At 46.1% G+C, this 20,864-nt stretch overlaps 1 protein-coding gene across 4 annotated transcripts in view; it reads left to right on the forward strand.

Annotated features, from left to right (window-relative positions):
• smarcc1a (SWI/SNF related, matrix associated, actin dependent regulator of chromatin, subfamily c, member 1a) overlaps window positions 1-20,864 on the forward strand; it is a 260,613-nt gene that overhangs the window by 168,806 nt on the left and 70,943 nt on the right. For 3 of the 4 annotated variants that reach the window (XM_038808949.1, XM_038808946.1, XM_038808948.1), the window contains exons 22-23: window positions 10,969-11,027; window positions 19,281-19,407. In XM_038808949.1, the coding sequence (XP_038664877.1) occupies window positions 10,969-11,027; window positions 19,281-19,407 (186 nt within the window). The remainder of the gene's footprint in view (window positions 1-10,968; window positions 11,028-19,280; window positions 19,408-20,864) is intronic. The other variant, XM_038808947.1, reaches the window with a different exon arrangement.

Raw genomic sequence — 20,864 nt, forward strand, 5'->3', positions numbered from 1 at the left:
CTCTTCCTGGTCCCCTGGGTGTATCACAAATACCTCACTCTTACCCAAGTTAAGCTTGTACCCCGAAAAGTCCCCGAATTCTGCTAGCAGTTCCATCACCTCCGGCATTCCCCCTACTGGGTCTGCCACATATAGCAGCAGGTCGTCCGCGTATAGCGATACCCGGTGCTCCTCCCCGCCCCTTGTCAGCCCTCTCCACCCCCCTGAGCCCCTCAGTGCCATCGCCAACGGTTCAATTGCCAGTGCGAAGAGCAGGGGGGACAAGGGGCACCCCTGTCTGGTCCCCCGGTGGAGCCCAAAATACTCCGATCTCCTACCATTCGTCACTACACTTGCCGTCGGGGCCGAATAGAGCAGCTTCACCCATTTAATAAATCCCTCCCCAAATCCAAACCGTTCCAGCGTCTCCCACAGGTACTTCCACTCCACCCTATCAAATGCTTTCTCCGCGTCCAATGCCACCACTATCTCCGCCTCCCCCTCCACTGCCGGCATCATGATGACGTTTAGCAGTCTCCGCACGTTCGTATTAAGCTGCCGCCCTTTCACAAAACCCGTCTGGTCCTCGTGTATCACCCCTGGCACACAATCCTCTATCCTGGTAGCCAGGATCTTTGCCAGCAGCTTGGCGTCCACATTCAGGAGCGAGATAGGCCTATATGACCCACACTGCACGGGTCCTTGTCCCGCTTCAAGATCAGAGAGATCAGTGCCTGCGACATTGTCGGGGGCAGAGCCCCCCCCCTCCCATGCCTCGTTGAAGGCTCGCACCAGCACGGGGCCCACCAGATCCGCATATTTTTTGTAAAATTCCACCGGGAACCCGTCTGGCCCCGGCGCCTTCCCCGACTGCATATGCCCAATCCCCTTGACTAGCTCCTCTAACCCTATCTGCGCCCCCAGCCCCTCTACCAGCTCCTCTTGGACCTTGGGGAACCTCAGTTTGTTCAAGAAGCCCTCCATCCCCCCTCCCCTCGTCGGCGGCTCTGACCGATACAGCTCCTCATAGACGTCTCTGAAAACCCCATTTACTTCTGGCCCCTTCTGCACTATGTTCCCACCCCTCTCCCTCACTCCCCCAATTTCTCTAGCCGCATCTCGCTTGCGGAGCTGATGCGCCAGCATCCTACTCGCCTTCTCCCCATACTCATAAATCGCGCCCTGTGCCCTTCTCCACTGTGTCTCCGCCTTTCTGGTGGTCAACAGGTCAAACTTAGCCTGCAAACTACGCCGTTCCCCCAGCAGCCCCTCCTCTGGTGCCTCCGCATATTTCCTATCCACGTCCAGAAGCTCCCCCACCAGCCTCTCCCTCTTTTGTCTCTCCCTCCTTTCCCTATGTGCCCGTATGGAGATCAGCTCCCCCCGGATCACCGCCTTCAGGGCCTCCCATACCATCCCCACCTGCACCTCCCCCGTGTCATTAATGTCCAGATATCTCTCAATGCTCTTCCGGACCCTCTTACACACCTCCTCATCCGCCAGCAACCCCACATCCAGACGCCACAGCGGACGCTGGTCTCGCACCTCTCCCATTTCCAAATCTACCCAGTGTGGCGCGTGGTCTGAGACCGCTATGGAAACCCACGCACACACGGGGAGGATGTGCAGACTCCGCACAGACAGTGACCCAAGCCGGAATCGAACCTGGGACCCTGGAGCTGTGACGCGATTGTGCTATCCACAATGCTACCGTGCTGCCCTTGATCCTCTTGATTTTAAAGGTTACAAAGTAATTGAGATCTGGTGGAGGAGCTCCAGTACAATAGACTGCCATCCACTGAAATTTGATTTTTCGGTAGATTTTTATTAGGTTTGTTGAAATGAGTATCAAAACTGTGGTACAGATCAACCATGACCGAACAGAATGTCAGAACAGCCTCAGGGATTCCACTTGTTCATGTTTCCTGTGATTTCTTATTGAGGTTGCCACAACTTGCATTTGTGTACTGTACTGTATTAGTAAAATATTCCCAGGTGCTTCAAAGGAACAGTGAGGTGAAATTTTGTTTTGGGCAGATAGTCTTGGCTGAAGAGGTATGTTTTAATAATTTTCTTGGAAGAGTGGTTGATAAGCTGAAATTGGCCTTTAAATGGCTAAAGGGCACAGCCGGCAACAGTACAGCGAAGAAAATCTGGGATGCATGAGACGCCAGAGTAGGAGGAACACAGCTCTTGAATGGTTATTGGGCAGGGGAGTTTATAGCGATTGAGAGGTCAAACCATTGAGGTATTTTTAGAGTTTTTAATAAAAAAAGAGGTTGCTGCTGGGTTATGAGCCATTGTTGGCCACTGAGGGCAGGAGTGGTAGGAGAGCAGAACTTAGTGTGAGGTAGGGTATGAGCATCACAGTTTAGGATCTGCTGATTTTTTTTTATCATATGGTTGTGGTGAGGTGGTGACAAACAAAGTGATTAAACTACTTTTCTTTTATCTTTGCCTTTGATGTTATCCCTTCCCTAAATAAATATTCATCATTGAGGTTCATTGTACAATTGGCTATTTTGTCCGATATGCCAGTGCCACCTCTTGGCTAAATGAATTTTAAATGAATCCCTCTTTCACCTTCTGTCCTGGTGGTGCAAGCTTCTGCAAGCATTGGCGTCTCACTGGCCCTGCACAGGTGCTTGTGTCTCCTTTGCATCATACTTTTACTTTCTCTTTTCTTTTGAAGATAGTGCTGTGTGAGAGTTTCATTGTTTCCAATACGTTTTTCGTGAGTTGTGATTTTTTTTTCCACATGAACCTAAACATTGAAGGTACAGCCGTTTGAAAATTGATCTTATTATAAATGCTCCGCTACTGTCTGGGAGAGGCTGGGCTTTCGGGTTTTTGCATTTTCTTATGACCATTCATTATATTGATGCACGCTATTCAGAACCACCTACAGCATTCTTTCAGAGGTGGAAAAGCCTTTGGTAATGGTGTTCATGAGAGCGAGGTAGCTTCCTGCCAGCTGGCGTTTGCTGTGGTACTTTCATGTCCCATCCATCACGCTTGGGTAACCCGTCGAAAAAGCTCAACCATCTTCCCTCATCAAAGTGCAGCCGGGTAATTGGCTCTGATATGCTGGCATCTGCATGCTGCAAAGTGAGCTGTTGAGATGCTTTTCCTGTTCTCCATTCTAGAGGCATGATGTTTGTTTGAAAGCTTTTTTTAATGTGTAGTTTTGAAAGTGATGTGCTGCGGAGGATTGTCCATGTTCAAGTGGACTCTGATGCTTCGGTTAACAATTGCCAGCAGTGCTGTCCAGCTTGTCAAACAACACCGTGTTTAAAATAATATCCAAGGAGTTGACTATGCAAATCTTGAGTTTCCCCACCACTGTTCCTTGATTTTTAATTTTAGTACACTTATTGTAAGGTACTTTATAAACAAAACTATGTTTCAGGAATTTATTGGAGCACTTAAAATGCTCTGGAGAGAAAGATGGTAGCCATTTGGTGCACTGCCAGATGTCCCAGTGCGTTGAATGACTCAGTTCTCTTTTTGTGGTGATGGTGGGGGCATTTTCCATTTGTAGCAGTTCATACGAAGCTTGAGCTAAAATTGCTAACTATACTAAATCTATGACTTTCTGACCCTGAGGCACGTTTTTACAACAACCCTGTAGTGTTGTCTCCACTCTGTACAACCCAGGAGAAATTGTGAATATTTGGGGTTAAGTTACCTCGTCTCTTCTACGGAAAATAAAATTTTTGTCCCATATTTCTCTTATCCTGAAGAGTTCAGCCACCCTGAGCTCGTATATACTTTGTGTATCACAATGACGCATGAAATTCTCCTAAGGTTGCTGCCACTGTTCAACAGAATGGACCATCGTGATTATGCCCAATCCTGAAACACCTAATACTGATCCAACAGTAAGATTTGGAACTTTTAAAAGTTCAGCCAGTGGCTGGTTTACTACAGGGCTAAATCGCTGGCTTTGAAAGCAGACCAAGGCAGGCCAGCAGCGCGGGTTCAATTCCCGTACCAGCCTCCCCGAATCAGGCCCCGGAATGTGGCGACTCGGGTCTTTTCACAGTAACTTCATTTGAAGCCTACTTGTGACAATAAGCAATTTCCATTTCATTTTTCATTTTCATAAAAACATTATTTGCTGTACCTTTAGTGCTTCTCAACTACCCCAATCAAGACCCAACATCTCAATTAATGCTTTTAATGAAACTTAACAAAATTTAGGCTGGCATTATGGTGCACTATTGAGGGTGTGTATTGTTGAAGGGGCACATCTTTTGGATGAGGCATTAAACTGGAGCTTCCTTCTTGAGTAAGTGTGAATGATTTTGCAGCACTACCTTGAGCAAAACACATGGGGCTGGATTCTTCGCTGTCGGGATTTTCTGTTGCGCCAGCAGCCCACCCACGCCCAGGGATTTTCCAACAGAAATCCTATTTGCTGGCTGGTGGGGCAGAGAATCCTGCCATCGGCGGGGGTGCGCTGCACCGGTTTTCCGGTGCGGCGGGATGGGAATCCTGCCCAGGATTTGTCTTGTGTCTTGATGAATACTGATCCGAAACAAGCAACATGCACTGCACTCAGTAAAGTTTCTTTAACAAAAAACCACCATAACTACTTTTAGGAACACCAGCACCTCCAAACTCCCCTCCAATTCTTGTAACTTCACTTCGGGTGTCGGTGGCTACATGGATGACAGGAAGGCATATGGCATGTTGGCCTTCATCAGTCGGGGCATTAAATATAAAAATTGACAAGTCATGTTGCAGCTGCACAGGACCTTAGTTAGGCCTTGAAATATTGTGTACAGTTCTGGTGGCCACACTACCAGAAGGATGTGGATGCTATGGAGAGGGTACAGAAGTTGTTTACGAGGATATTGCCTGGTATGGAGGGCATTAGCCATGAGGAGAGGTTAGATGAACTCGATCAGTTCTCACTGGAACGACGGAGATTGAGAGGCGACCTGATAGAGGTCTACAAGATTGAGTGGCATGGACAGGGTGGATGGTCAGATGCTCTTTCCTAGGGTAGGAGAATCAAGTACTAGAGGACATGGTTTATAGGTTTAAAGTTTAGAACTGAAGTGCGAGGCAAGTTTTTTTTTTTAACAAAAGAAGGTGATCACTGACAGTAAGCACAATTTTGTTCGGGGAAGATCAGGTCTTATTAACTTTTTAAAAATAAATTTAGAGACTTCCGGTGGCGCCCTCGAGGAGGCAGGTCGCAGGTCGGATCGCTCCCGCCCGAGATGGGCAAACGGACCTTTGTCTACGGACTTTTTAGGGACCTGGCAGCCTGAATCGGTGGAGGAGACGACAGGGAAGAGGCTTTCTTCCCGGGGTATGGGCAGCTGGACCAGAAGCGGTCGAGTGGAGCGGCAAGGATCGAAGCGGGAGCAGCGGGGAACCCAGGCCGGGCAGCCAAGCATGGCGGACGGCGGGGACCGGGGAGCAGAGGCTCACTGGCCAAGGGAGGAGCAGATGGAGTTCTTCAAGAACTGCTTCGCCGAGCTGAGGAGGGACACGCTGGACCCGATGAGAGCGGTGATGGACCGAATGGTCGAGACACAGGCGGCCCAAGGGAAGGCGCTCAGGGAGGTCGAGGCGAAGCTCTCCAGTCAGGAGGGAACGGTAACGGAGCTGGAGCACGAGGTGGAAGAGCTGAACGCCCGTCAGAGGAGGATGCAGGAGCAGCTTGAAGAGCTGGGGAACAGAGCCAGGAGGCAGAATTTAAGAATCGTTGGCCTCCCCGAGGGCTGCGAGGGGTCGGATGTGGGCGCATACGTGACGGGTATGCTTGAGGCGCTGATGGGACCGGAGGCCTTCCCTCAACCCCTGGAGTTGGATGGGGCACATAGAGCCCCCGCAAGGAAGCCCAGGACGGGCGACCGACCGAGGGCCTTGGTGGTCCGCTTTCACCGGCTTGCTGACAGGGAACGTGTGCTGCGATGGGCCAAGGCGGAGAGGAGCAGCAGATGGGAGAACTGCGAAGTGCGCATTTACCAGGACTTGGGAACGGAGCTGGCCAAGAGGCGTGCAGGATTCATCAAGGTAAAGGCAGCCCTCTACAAAAAGGAGGTGAGGTTTGGAATGCTATATCCTGCAAAGCTTTGGGTTACGTTTGAGGAACTCCACTACTACTTTGAGACACCAGAACAGGTTTGGACCTTTATTAAAGACAAGAAGCTGGACTTGAACTAATGGGCACTGAGTTCTTTCAGTGCTGTACAGTGGCGGCGGCCTGTTAACTTAAAGTTGCTCTGATTAGGTCTTTTACTAAGAAAAAGAAGCTGGACTGGAACTAAAGGACTCGGGGCTTTCAGACATTTTGTGTGGCGGCGGTTTGTTAAACTATCCTGTACTGTAATGTTTTATCTAAGATTGTTTTCAGCCTGGACAGAGAGTGGGGGCTGGAGGGCGCACTGTTTAGGGTCCTTTGGGGGGATCGCAATGGGGGGGGGGGGGGGGGGGCCTGTGCTTGGTACCTTCTGGTGCGAGATCGGGGCCTCTGATGGGGGGATGGGCTAGGGGCTAGTCACGGGACTTGAAAGGGCTCGGTGGGATACAATTAGGTTAATGGGTCCCTGGTGGGTGGGGGGGAGGGCCTGAGCGCTGGGACGGGAGACAGGTAGGCGCCAAGGGCAGGGGTCAGTGTGACTAGCGTAGGTCAGGGGGCACCAGGGAGAGCGGAGGGGGGGCGGGGCGGGCTAGGGCCAAGCGCAGGGCTGACCTGGCAGGCCAGGCCTGGGGGAGTAGGGGAGACCAGGCGGGGGGGGGGGGGGGGGGGGGGGGGGGAGAAGAGGGTTAGGGCCACGTTAGCTTAGTGTAGTTGAACACGTGTGGCATGGGTAAACAGAGCTGGCAGGGAAAGTGCCGTATGGAAGGATTTTTGGTTTCAACATTTATTAACATGTTTATTCTTTCCCACTGTTCGTTTTCACTATGTTAAGGCTCTTTGCACAGGGCCATTTTTCGCTTTGTAACTGTTACAAATTTGTGTTAAATAAAAAACTTCAAAAAAAAAAAAAAAAAAAAAAATTAATTTAGAGTACCCAATTCATTTTGTTCAATTAAGGGGCAATTTAGCGTGACCAATTCACCTACTCTGCACATCTTTGGGTTGTGGGGGCGAAACCCACGCAGACACGGGGAGAATGTGCAAACTCCACACAGACAGTGACCCAGAGCGGGATTGAACCTGGGACCTTGGCACCGTGAGACAGCAGCACTAACCGCTGCACCACTGTGCTGCCCCAGGTCTTTCTAACTTAATAGAATTATTTTAAGGAAATAACAAGGATGATTGAGGAGGGCAGTACAGTAGATATTATCTACATGGATTTCAGAAAAGCATTTGACAGGTCCCACATGGCAGACTGATCAGAAAATTGAGATCTCATGGGATATGGAGGAAGTTGACCGGGTCGATCCAAAGTTGGCTCAGTGACCGGGAACAAAGGGTAATGATTGGATATAAATGGAAAACAGTTTCCGGTCGTGTTCTACAGGGTTTGGCATTGATATCCTTGGTGTTTGTTGTATATATTAATGATTGAGAGTTTAACATGGGTGGCATGATTGGAAAATTTGCAGATGACAAAAATTGGTCGTGTAGTTGATGGTGAAGAGGATAGCAGCCAGTCTAGAATGCCATCAATGGTTTGGTTGCGTGGGAGAGAAGTGGCAAATGGATTTCTATCTGGAAAAGTGTGAGGCAATACATTTGGGGAGGGCAAACAAAGTAAGGGAATTATTCAGTAAGCAGGAAGATATTGCGAGGGGTTGAGGCAGTAAGAGACCTTGGACTGCATGTCCACAGGTTCTTGAAGGGGGCAGGACAGGTGGACAAGCGAGCATGTGGAATGCTTTCCTTTATTGGATGAGGTATTGCATACAAAAGCAGAGATACAATGATGGAACTTTATTAAACACTGAGGCAACAACTGGAGTTGTCCAGTTCTGGTCACCATTGACCCTTTGAACTGGCATATTGGGCGAGAGTTTCTGTTTCAGGCAGTCTGATCAACAGAATGGACCATCAGTCCGTTTTCATTTTCCACAGTGAAATTATGGTTTACGTTTCAGCTGAAAATTATTTGCACAATCACAAACGCAAGATCTTCCATGTGCCAGTGGGAAGTATAAATAAAACATACACATTTCCTCCTTTATTGCCTAACATATATTTTTGTATTTTTTTGTATTTGAGTGCTAACTGGTGCAATTTCGTCCATACAGCTGAAAATATACTTGTCACAAAAAATAAAATAATTCGCTTGCATGAGTATGTATCCTAATTTTAAAACTGAAATAAAACTATACTGGACTGTTCACTAGTTTTAAACAGTGCTTTTCACAAACACTGAGCATCTTAGTGATTTAGAGCCAAATAATTACTTGGCACACAGCAAACTCTCAACAGCAATGTGACAGTGACCAGATCATTTTTGAAAACAATTTAACATAGCCAATTAATTTTTTTCCGATTAAGGGGCAATTCAGCGTGGCCAATTCACCTAGCCTGAAAATCTTTTGGTTGTGGGGGCGAAACCCACGCAAAGACGGGGAGAATGTGCAAACTCCACACGGACAGTGACCCAGAGTCAGGATCAAACCTGGGACCTCGGTGCTGTGAGGCTGCAGGGCTAACCACTGCGCCACCGTGCTGCCCCAACCAGAGTTTTTTATAGTCCTGTTGGTTAATGAATAAATAATAGCTGAGACACCAAGGATAACACCTCTGCTCTTCAGTATCATGCCATGAGATATTTGGTGCCTTGTTTCAACTAACCAAAAGCTTAGGGGAACGTTTATTTCCCAGGATAATGACTTGACCAATTAGAATTGACCTGCCTAGTTTGAATTTAAACCAGGTTGGGCCGTTAACCATTCCATGCAGCATTTTCCATGGGAAGGCCTCCACCATTCAGAGTCCCATTGCCAACCAATCCAACACTCTTCTTGTGCAGTGTAACTTGTAACAGTGTAACTGCTACCTATTGGGAAAATTCTTGGGAGCTCTCCTGATGAGTGCAAGATAAGTTTTGACAGCATGGTGTCAGTATAGATTTGTGTGGAGTCCTGGAGTGGAACTTGAACCCAGTACCTCGTGACTTAGACGAGGGCGATAACCATGAGAGCCAGAGCTGACAAGTCAGTTTCACAATAAATGAATTACTATCCGAATTTAACATCATGCATACTAATACCATATGCCAACCACCTCAAATGGTTGCAACAGCTGGACGCCTGCTGTGCTTGTTATTTCAACATGTGTATGTAGGTGGGTGTAAGGCTTTTGGGAGTTTTTAAACCTTCAAATCCACAAGTGCACTGAATTGAGATTTAACAATTCAACCAATAAGATGTAACTTAGTGATGTAACTTTATTGAACAATGAGAAGTACTTCTGTACGAATTTGGCAGCAGCTTCACTGGGTCAACATGGTTCCTGATTCACTGCCGAGGGCGCAAAGTAGCATGTTGTCTTCATTCATGCACTCATGGCCTCAAAAGAGTCTCTTGCCTTTAGTTTCCAGTTCAGCGCACCTGCCAACTGAAAGCTGGTGTTTTTTTAACTCTTTCTTAGATGCACTTCATGTGCATACTCAGTTGTCTTCCTAAACTCTGGCCCAGCCAGCATATGATTGGTTTAGGTGATGAGTGATTAGTTTCTGCTTGGCATTGAAGATCATTTACTGATGTCTTTTGCTGTTGTCTCCTGACTGGTCATGTAATGTCTTGGTCCTCCTCATAGCTTTCCTGTTATTTCATTAAATTTTATCACTTTCTCCTGAGGTACTGGGGTGCCTGAAGATATTTTCTTTGCCCATTTATTTGAGGTAAGAGAGGGTGTTTTGTCAGGCTTTAACTCTCATCTTAAGAGAATGGCTGCTTCTCCGATAAGGTGCTGCAAACCGAAGTAATTTAGGGTATAGAGCTGATTATTTGAAACCTCACTGCTTTATTTTGCACAGTAGGAATTTCTCACTCTCTTCTGAGTCATAGGCATCAAGTACTACTATTACCAGGGACTATGATTGTGCCAGACTTGGACTCTGAACCTTTACGGTTTTGTAGCATTTGGTCTGTAATTAAACCACAAGTGTGACTTGCACTGGCATGAGGCCATGCCATGTCTCATTTGTCAACCACAGATAGTCAGTCACATGAGTTTTCTAGCATCTTCACTGATTGCAGTTAAGCAGATCATATAACGGCTTGATTGATATATTGTTATTAAATGATTATTAAACCTAAATATTTCTAAATCTAGTTTCACTTGATGTTTTTCAAATCAGTATTTAGGTTTGATGCAATTTATATTTAGAATTCTCTAATCTTTGTGCTAGTTTAACTGGTTTATGTGGGATTAAGCCGGTAACGAGGCTATTCCTAAACTACAATAAATCCACATCCTCCTTTTCTATATATCTGAAGTTGCTGATAACATTTCACTGTTCTTATTTAGGGGATATACCCACCAGTGAGAAAACAGCAGGATAAGAGGCTATTGGCAAATCTCCAAGTGAGAATTCAAAAAGAACTCATCAACACCAAAGTAATATGCCCACGTATAAATCCAAAATACCCCAACAGTTAAATGATACACATCATCAAGTCAGAGCTTTGATCAGTACAGTTAGTAGATTAGCTACAGTTGGCTTCCCTACCAGTGGGGGAAGGTCAACCAGCCTCTCGCTCTTAATTGTGCATTGAGCCTTGACGTATGGTTTGCAGTTCTGGACATAGATTGTAATGACTAGCGTAGTTTGATAGCATGCAGTCGCTTACCATTTACATTCATGCAATTACCAATGTGCCTTCAACAAGAGGTGATTGGGATGGTTGATTATATGGCAGCTATTTCAGTGTGGTTTTTGTAGGGTAAATGAAGGTGTCTCTTGGATGCTCTCCACTGTTCAGTAAGGGAAAGATATTGAGTATTTGCAGTCATAACAATTGTTGTGCAGAATGTTGTGATGTTTTCATTTTTGCTTTATGCAGCAGATCTTGAAGAGGAAAAGATGGAAACTCAAGAATCTGAAGGGCAAGAACCAGAAAAAGTAAGTGAAATGGTATTCTGCCCAATTGACACTGCAGTGTCATCCTGATTGGCATCCAGGAACTTGTGCTAAAATTAGGAGTATTGTTTCTCAGCCGTGAATACACTCAATGGAGCATCCGGAATCCTCTAGCGCAAAGAATTCCAAGGATTCCCAATCCTTTGAAGACATTTCTCCTCATCTCTGTCCGAAATGATCAACACCTTATCCTGAGACACTGTCCCCTTGTTCTAGATTCCACAGCCAGGGTAACCACCTTTGTCTACTTCAGAATCTTGTGTGTTTCAATGAGATTGCCTCTCATTCTTCTAAACTCAGGAGAATATAGGCCCAATTTATTTAGCGCCTCATCCTCTGGCAGCCCTCTCGCGCTAGAGAAGAGTTGAAAGAACCTTGCTGTATCACCTGGTACATCCATCCCTAAATATGGAATCTAAAATTGTGTACACAACTGCGGGTGTAGTCTCACCAAATCCTTGTACAATTGGATTGACTTCCTCCTTGCACTTTTGTTGCAATAAAGGCAAAAATGCCATTTGCTTTCCTGATTGCTGTACCTGTATGTTAACTTTCTGTTGCTTGTACAGGTACACTCACCTCTCTGAAATTCAACATTTACAAGCTTCACTCCTTTAAAAAAATATTCTGCTTTTCTGTTCTTATGACTGAAGTGAATAACCTCACGCTCCCAAATTATGCTCCATCTGTCAACTTGTGCTCCATCTGCCACCTTATTGCCCACTCAATTAACATGTCTGTATCTCTTTACAGCCTCTTGCGTTCTCCTGACAGCTTGCTTTCCTTCCTAGCTTTGTTTTGTAACGTGCAAGTTTCTTCTTTAAACTTTTCCCATGATTTATTTACTGTCCTAACGCTTTGGTTTATTTACTCAATTAACCTTAACCAGCACTACCCTCGTACCGAGTGTACTTTTGGTTTGAGATTCTTGTTTTGGCCTGGAGTATGTCTAAATCTCTGATATTTAACATTCAGTTCAGTTATTTTAGATTACTTATTTCCCCTGAGGATCTTTTACTGAGTTTGCTAATTAATCCTTACTCATGATACAATGCAAGATCTAAAATTTGTCACAAGTGTTCTAAAAATCCACCTAGAGGCTACCTTTGCCAATTTGATGCCCAGTCCACATGAAGATTCAAGTTCTCCACAATTATGATATTTGTTTTGTGAAGCTTCCAATTATTTATTGCATAATGTTCTGTCTGATGGAGGAACATACAAGTTTCCACCAGCGTTTTTTGGCTTTTTAGTTTTGCATTTCGACCGAGACCGAGTTAACCTTGTCGTCTTCTGAGCCAAGATTTTCACACCATCTTAGTTTCAGCATAAAAATAATTATAGTTGTGCAGTCCCTTTTATATTATACTTAATTTTTAATTCCCGAATTAAGATTGCTTTATTTGTATCAGCATCACAATTTGCACTTGCTGATTTTTGTTTTTTCAGTACACCACCTATCTTTCTGTCACTTGAGCCTCTCGCGTAGCCTCCTTCCACCACCCATGCCACTCCCGTGAATTCTCAGGCACCCAACCCTTTCTTTTGAGGCTGGGCGTGCAGATTATAATCAATGAACTATCTGTAGGGAGACAAAATGCACATGGGGAAGGAAAGATAAAAGGAAAATACTGTGGATACTGGAATCTGAAACAAACAGCAGCAGGTCTGGTAGAATCTATGGAGAGAAAAAAATAGTGAATGTTTTGAATCTACATGACTCCAAAGCTAAAGAGAGGGAGAAATGTGATGGAATATATAGTGTAGATGAAGGGGTGGAGCAGCTGGAGCAGAGTAGGAGAGATTACAACAAAGATGTATAGGACATGAGACAGGGAGGAATAATGGCAGTGTGAAGGGATACAAGGTGATGCTAGTATGGCGTAAAGGTAAGTTATCAATGTGTTAATGGAAGAACAGAGGTCAATACTCCGCTAAAGCAAAGCATAAGAAAAAGTGACGGGTGGATAGTGATGGTGAAGGAGTTTGTAGATTTGATTTTTTTTTTACAAGGGTCCAGGTGGAGGACAGAGGTCACAGTCTGAACTCAATGTTGAGTCCTGAAGGCTGCAACATGTCTAATTGGAAGATTAGGTGCTGCTTCTCCAGTTTGCATTGAGCATCACTAGAGCATTGCAGCAGGCCAAGGACTGACATATGGGCATGAAAACAAGATGATGATTGAAATGGCAAGCGACAGGAAGGTGTTGGTCATGCTTACAGACCGAGCAAAGTGTTCTGCGAAGCAGGCACCCAGTCTGTGCTTGGTCTTCCCAAGGTAGAAGAGACAGCATTGGAAGCAATTAATACAGTAGACCAAATTGAAGGAGTTGCAAGTAAAATGTTGCCTCACTTGAAAGGAATGTTTAGGCATTGAGCGGTGAGGAGGGAGGAGGTGAAGGGGTCAGCATTGCACTTTCTGTGATTGCAAGGGAATGTGCTATGGGAAGACCAGGAGGAGCTGGTGTAATGGAGGGGTAGACCAGCGTGTCACCGAGGGAGTGATCCCTGGGGAATCATCATGAAAGGGAGTGTGAGGGGTAGAATTTGTTCCATGTGGTAACATGCTGGAGTTGGCCAAAATGGCGGAGGATGATCCTTTTGAATACAGAAGCTGATGGGTGGAAAGTGAGGACAAGGAGGATGCTATCATGATTCTGCGAGAGAGGGGATAAGAGCAGAAGTGTGGGAAATGGGGTTGAAACTGGCTGCAATGAGGGAGGACTTTGAGGAAAAAGGGCAGACATGATGAGTGCCATTTTCATTGGAATAAAAGCAACTGAGATGGGGAAATTGAGAGAAAGGGGTGGAGTCCTTCGGGAAACTGGGTATGAGGAGCTGTAGTCTTTCTCTGGGAGTCAGTGGGCTTGTAATTTGATTTTGTTTATTGTCACATGTACCGAGGTACAGTGAAAAGTATTTTTCTGCGTGCAGCTCAAACAGACCATTTAGTACATGAAAAGAAAATATCTAATAGGGCAACACAAGGTGCACGATGTAAATACATAGTCACTGACATCGGGTGAAACATATAGGAGCGTAGTATTGGATTAGATCAATCCATCAGAGGGTCGTTTAGGAGTTTGGTAGCAGCGGGTAAGATGCTGATTTTGAATCTGTTAGTGCATGTACTCAGACTGGCATCTCCTGCCTGATGGAAGAAGTTGGAAGAGTTGAGTAACCGAGGGGAGGGGTCTTTGATTATGTTACCCACTTTCCCAAGGCCATGGGAGATGTAGATCGTGTCAATGGATGTGAGGTGGGTTCGTGTGATGGACTGGGCAGTGTTCACGACTCGTAATCTTGGGCCGAGCAGTTGCCATACTAGGCTGTGATGCAGCCAGATAGAATGCTTTCTATGGTGCATCTGTAAAAGTTGGTTAGAGTCAATATGGACATGTCGAATTTCCTTAGTTTCCTGAGGAAGTATAGGCGCTGTTGTGCTTTCAAGTGCTGAATTTCAGTTTTGGGTTTGAGTTCAATTAAAGATTTGACTGTATATAGACCAGCAGCTTTTGTCAAAGCAGTTTAGTTCGAACTATTTTGTCTCTGGACATAACAGAAGTTTCAGAAAGTGGTTCTCTCTTACTGGAGATGGTCATTGCCTGGCACTTGTGTGGTGTGAGTGTTACTTGCCACTTAAAATTTGCAAGTGGACTGCCTCAGTGCCAATGGATGGGACGAGGAGTCACTAATGGTGACTCAATGGATGAGGAGTCACTAATGGTGCGGACCTTGCGCAGTCATCAGTGGACATCCCCACATTGGACCTAATGTTGGAAGGAAAGTCATTGATGTAGCAGCTGAAGATGGTTGTGCCTCGGTCACTGCCTGGAACAACTCGTGCAAAATCTGCAGCTGGTCCCAGAAGGATCTCTCTCCAAGTGGTTTACTCAGACATCTCTTTGTGGCAAGTATCCCTGGGTTGGTTAACTGTGTATTTACAAGTGGATTTTGATCCAAGATGGGTTTTGTTTGAGTGGAGGTGAAAGATAGTAGTTTGGAGGGTTCCATTGTTAATGCTCGATTTGTTTGGGGGGGGGGGGGGGGAAGGAAATTGAGAACAAGTGACAGATGGCTCATAGGGAGAGGGACAAAAAATGTTTTGGATTTGGGTGGCATAGTGGTTAGCATTGCTGCCTCAAGGGCAGCACGGTGGCACAGTGGTTAGCACTGCTGTCTCATGGCTCCAGGGACCCGGGGTCAATTTTGGCTTTGGCTGACTTTATGTGGAGTTTACACTTTCTCTCTGTATCTGTGTGGGTTTCCTCCGGGTGCTTCGGTTTCCTCCCATGGTCCAAAGATGTGCAGGTTAGGTGAATTGGCCATGCTAAATTGTTCCTTTAGTATCCAAAAGGTTGGGTGGGGTTACTGGGTTACGCGGATAGGGTGGAGGCGTGGGCTTAACTTCGGTGTTCTTTCCAAGTGCTGGAGCAGACTTGATGGGCCAAATGTCCTCCTTCTGCACTGTAAAATCTATGATTAAGCATTGTTTGTTAATAAATAAAAAATTAATAGAAAGCAAAGAGTGGGGATTAATGGGTGTTTCTCTGGTTGGCAATCAGTAGCTAGTGGTGTCCCTCAGGGATCAGTGTTGGGCCCACAATTGTTCACAATTTACATAGATGATTTGGAGTTGGGGACCAAGGGCAATGTGTCCCAAGTTTGCAGACGACAGTAAGTTGAGGGGGTAAAGCAAAAAGTGCAGAGGGTACCGGAAGTCTGCAGAGGGATTTGGATAGGTTAAGTGAATGGGCTAGGGTCTGGCAGATGGAATACAATGTTGACAAATGTGAGGTTATCCATTTTGGTAGGAATAACAGCAAACAGGATTATTATTTAAACAATAAAATATTAAAGCATGCTGCTGTGCAGAGAGACCTGGGTGTGCTAGTGCATGAGTCACAGAAAGTTGGTTTACAGGTGCAACAGGTGATTAAGAAGGCAAATGGAATTTTGTCCTTCATTGCTAGAGGGATGGAGTTTAAGACTAGGGAGGTTATGCTGCAGTTGTATGAGGTGTTAGTGAGGCCACACCTGGAGTATTGTGTTCAGTTTTGGTCTCCTTACTTGAGAAAGGACGTACTGGCACTGGAGGGTGTGCAGAGGAGATTCACGAGGTTAATCCCAGAGCTGAAGGGGTTGGATTATGAGGAGAGGTTGAGTAGACTGGGACTGTACTCGTTGGAATTTAGAAGGATGAGGGGGGATCTTATAGAAACATTTAAAATTATGAAGGGAATAGATAGGATAGATGCGGGCAGGTTGTTTCCACTGGCGGGTGACAGCAGAACTAGGGAACATAGCCTCAAAATAAGGGGAAGTAGATTTAGGACTGAGTTTAGGAGGAACTTCTTCACCCAAAGGGTTGTGAATCTATGGAATTCCTTGCCCAGTGAAGCAGTTGAGGCTCCTTCATTACATGTTTTTAAGGTAAAGATAGATAGTTTTTTGAAGAATAAAGGGATTAAGGGTTATGGTGTTCGGGCCGGAAAGTGGAGCTGAGTCCACAAAAGATCAGCCATGATCTCATTGAATGGCGGAGCAGGCTCGAGGGGCCAGGTGGCCTACTCCTGCTCCTAGTTCTTATGTTCTTATGTTTCCACTGGTGGGTGAAAGCAGAACTAGGGGGCATAGCCTCAAAATAAGGGGAAGTAGATTTAGGACTGAGTTTAGGAGGAACTTCTTCACCCAAAGGGTTGTGAATCTATGGAATTCCTTGCCCAGTGAAGCAGCTGAGGCTACTTCATTAAATGTTTTTAAGGTAAAGATAGATCATTTTTTGAAGAATAAAGGGATTAAGGGTTATGGTGTTCAGGCCGGAAAGTGGAGCTGAGTCCACAAAAGATCAGCCATGATCTAACTGAATGGCGGAGCAGGCTTGAGGGCCCATATGGCCTACTCCTGCTCCTACATAGAACATTACAGCGCAGTACAGGCCCTTCGACCCTCGATGTTGCGCTGACCTGTGAAACCACTCTAAAGCCCATCTGCACTATTCCCTTATGGTCCGTATGTCTATCCGATGACCATTTGAATGCCCTTCGTGTTGCAGGCAGGGCATTCCACGCCCTTACTACTGTCTGAGTAAAGAACCTACCTCTGACATCTGTCCTATATCTATCTCCCCTCAATTTAAAGCTATGTCCCCTCGTGCTGGACATCACCATCCGAGGAAAAAGGCTCTCACTGTCCACCCTATCTAATCCTCTGATCATCTTGTATGCCTCAATTAAATTACCTCTTAACCTTCTCTCTAACGAAAACAGCCTCAAGTCCCTCAGCCTTCCCTCTTAAGATCTTCCCTCCATACCAGGCAACATTCTTGTAAATCTCCTGCACCCTTTCCAATGCTTCCACATCGTTCCTATAATACGGCGACCAGAATTGCACGCAATACTGGGGCATGAGTGCTCCTAGTTCTTATGTTCTTATGTTAAGCATTATTTGACTGGTAATTGTAAGCTATTTTCTTTTTGATATTAAAGTTAGTAATGCTGTTTTAGTAATAAAGTTTGTTTTAATATACCAGATCCCTATTTTTGCGTGAAATCACTCCTCGAGTGAAGTATTCTTTCCCCTCAGTCTGACAAATTTAAAAAAAGAAATTGGGGGTTTCTGCCTCGTATCCGAGCAACTGTTGGAGTCAGGTCTGGGGTCGTAATAAAATGATGGGAAAATTTGCTCAATTTTTGCATCCTCGTGTTCCAATCTCACTATTTTTGTCGTCCTTATCTCTGATATGCCCGACAATCATCCAAGAACTCTGCTTTCCTCCAACTGTCGCATTTTATACATGACCCACTGTGGGTGGCAGTTCCTTCAGCTGTCCAGGCCTAAAGATCTGGGGCGCGATTCTCCGTCCCGCTGTACCTGTTTCCTGGTGCGGTGCACCCCTGCCGGCAGTGGGATCTTCCATCGGCAGTGGGATACTCCATCCCGGCAGCCGGCCAATGGGGTTTCCCATTGTGGGCACCCCCGTGCAGTCTGGGGCATGAGTGCGCTGCTGGTGAAGCGGAGGGTCCCACCGACGGAGAATCCAGACCTTCTAGTTTCTTCCCTAAATCTTTTCCACTTTTCTGTCTCATAATGCTCCTGAAAAGTTTATTTCCCCACTTCAATTTATGCTTAAGAAAACAAAAACATTTCAATATTCTGCACAATATTTGCTATGATTCAAATACTGACCATCTCCCTAATTTTTAAAGGAGTTTTTTCGAGCCATGTTTAATTTCCTCTGAGAAAATCGGTGATGGATTAAACTGATCCATTTAACCCTTCCAATCGCCCATCCCTTACTGAGCTTTGGTTTACTCGGGCAGAAGGGTAGGACAGTGGTTAGCACCGTTGCTTCACAGCGCCAGGCTTCGAGGTTCGATTCCTGGTTTTGGTTCTGTGCGGAGTCTGCACATTCTCCTTGTGACTGCGTGGATTTCCTCCGGGTGCTCCCGCACGTCCCGAAAGACATGCTGTTAGCTAATTTGGCTCTTCTGAATTCTCCCTCCGTGTACCCGATCAGGCGCTGTAGTGAGAGGACATGGGGATTTTCACAGTAAACTCATTGTGGTGTTAATGTAAGCCTAATTGTGACGCTAGTAAAGATTGTTCTTGTTATGACTTGGCTTAGACTGCTTTAGCTGTATCAATTTTGTTCTAATTCTGCTCCTGTGAGCATTTGTGAGGTTGAAGGCACTATGTAGAAGAAAAGATCAAGGCAGAGACCGATATGTCACCTATTCCATTCCCCAGGTCTTCGCTTCAGTCCCAACTACCTAGAGCCTGCTAACAGCTTCCAGGGATTCTCTGAGCTGCAAACCACACAATGTCCAAACTGTAACCAAAGACCGATAAGTTGAAACCAGAGAATCTTCTTCAGCACCACATATCTCCATGGTGATATAGCCTTTCAGGATCCACTGAATACTTCTCAACTAATTGAGCTTTAGCTCTGAGAACAAAACCTATTTCTGGATTGCATTTCTTTGCAAGCAGTGCAGACATCACATCTCCAGTTCTCCAGCTCAGTAAGCCCACCTGTTTGATCGCTCCATCTCTTCTGTTCTGACACTGTTAACGAACATGGTGTTCTAGTATTCTGGCTACCTCTGACACTTAACGTTTTAGTTTCACAACACCTTCCCAGAATTAAGCATTACCTCTGAAATATTGACATATAGTTAGATATTTGTCACAAATAAAATTATATATTTAACAGACATGTTTGTCTTTAACCAGGTGGAAAACAAAGAGGAGACTGAAGCAGCTTCTGAGAGTACAGAGAAGATGCAAGTCTCATCTCCCAAGGAGCTGGTGTCGGAAAAGTCCGTGGAAGGGGAAGCAGCTAGCATGGATGTGAAGCCAGGTAGGTTTGGAGGGGTGTGTGGGGGCGGTGGCAGGTAGTATTCTCAATTGAGCAAAAGGAAGACACACCTGAAGTACCGGTGTGGAGTTGTCAGAACAGATGCATCGGATAAACCTTAGAGAAAGCAGGGCATGAAAAAGTGCATATGAGATAGCTTGGGGATCAGTGGGCCTGTAAGTCAGTATTATCCCCCAAAAAAGTGACCAAGAACTTTGAAGTGTGGTCGCCTGGTGGTTGTGGTGCAGGATTAGCAATTTAGAACTCAAGTGCTCAAACTGGTTTTGAAATCCAGAAGTCTGGAAGGTTGTGGACTGGCCCCAGAAAACATTCCTGACGCTATCTGATTGTACATAAAAACCTGACTGGTTCACTGTTACCTTGAGGAATAGAAAATCCCAACATGCACTGTCTCTGTGACTGCAGCCCCATCTGACAAAATTGGCTCTTGGTGCCTTGAGGGCAATGAGGGATGTGTAATAAATGCAGGTTCCTCTTTTTTTTATTTCGGAAGATTTGTTGGCTGAGGCAGCTGGGCACGGTTTCCTCGCATTGTATTATGGAAAGCCAGGTCTCCGATTTCGGGAGCTTTGAGTCCCTCCATGCCAGCAATATGCGCCTCCGGGCTACCAGGGAAGCAAAGGCCAGAACATTTGCCTCTTTCTCCTCTTGGATTCCCGGACCCTGCGATACCCCAAAAATAGCCACCTCCGGACTCATTGCCACCCTCGTATTTAATACCGTGTACATGGTGTTACCAGAGATCATTCCCTTCAGCCATCGCAAACTTCTCCTCCGGCGCCTTTATCCTCGGGAAGCTTCCTTCTATGAACAAGTCCCCCATCCTCTCTATTCCGGCTCTCCGCCAAATACGGAACCCCCCATTTTTCCTCCCCAGGGCAAACCTATGGTTATCGCAGATTGGGGACCACATCGAAGCCCACTCTGCCCCCACATGTTTCCTCCACTGCTCCCAGATTCTCAGGGTCGCCACCACCACTGGACTGGTGGAGTAATGCACCGGCGGGAACAGCAGGAGCACCGTCACCAGTGCCCGTCATTTTTAACGACTGCACCCTACCCGCCAGAGACAGCGGGAGCGCGTCCCACCTCAGGAAATCCTCCTTCATCTGGTCCACCAACCGGGCCAGGTTCAATTTGTGTAGCCCTATCCCAATCCCTCGCCACCTGAATACCCAAGTATCTAAAACTGTCCTCCACCACTCTGAACGGTAGTTCCCCCAATCACCTCTCCTGGCCCCTCGCCTACATCACAAACAGCTCGCTCTTCTTGTAACCCGAAAACCGGCCTAATTCCCCAAGGATTCCCATAATTTCCCCCATCCCCTCCATTGGGTCCGAGACATATTGCAGCAAGTCAACCACATACAACGAGACTGTGGGTGGAATTCTCCACTCCCGCGCGGAATCGGGAAGGCCGTCGTGAACTCGGCTGAGTT

Source organism: Scyliorhinus canicula, chromosome 10, assembly GCF_902713615.1.
Source record: "Scyliorhinus canicula chromosome 10, sScyCan1.1, whole genome shotgun sequence".
NCBI lineage: Eukaryota > Metazoa > Chordata > Chondrichthyes > Carcharhiniformes > Scyliorhinidae > Scyliorhinus > Scyliorhinus canicula.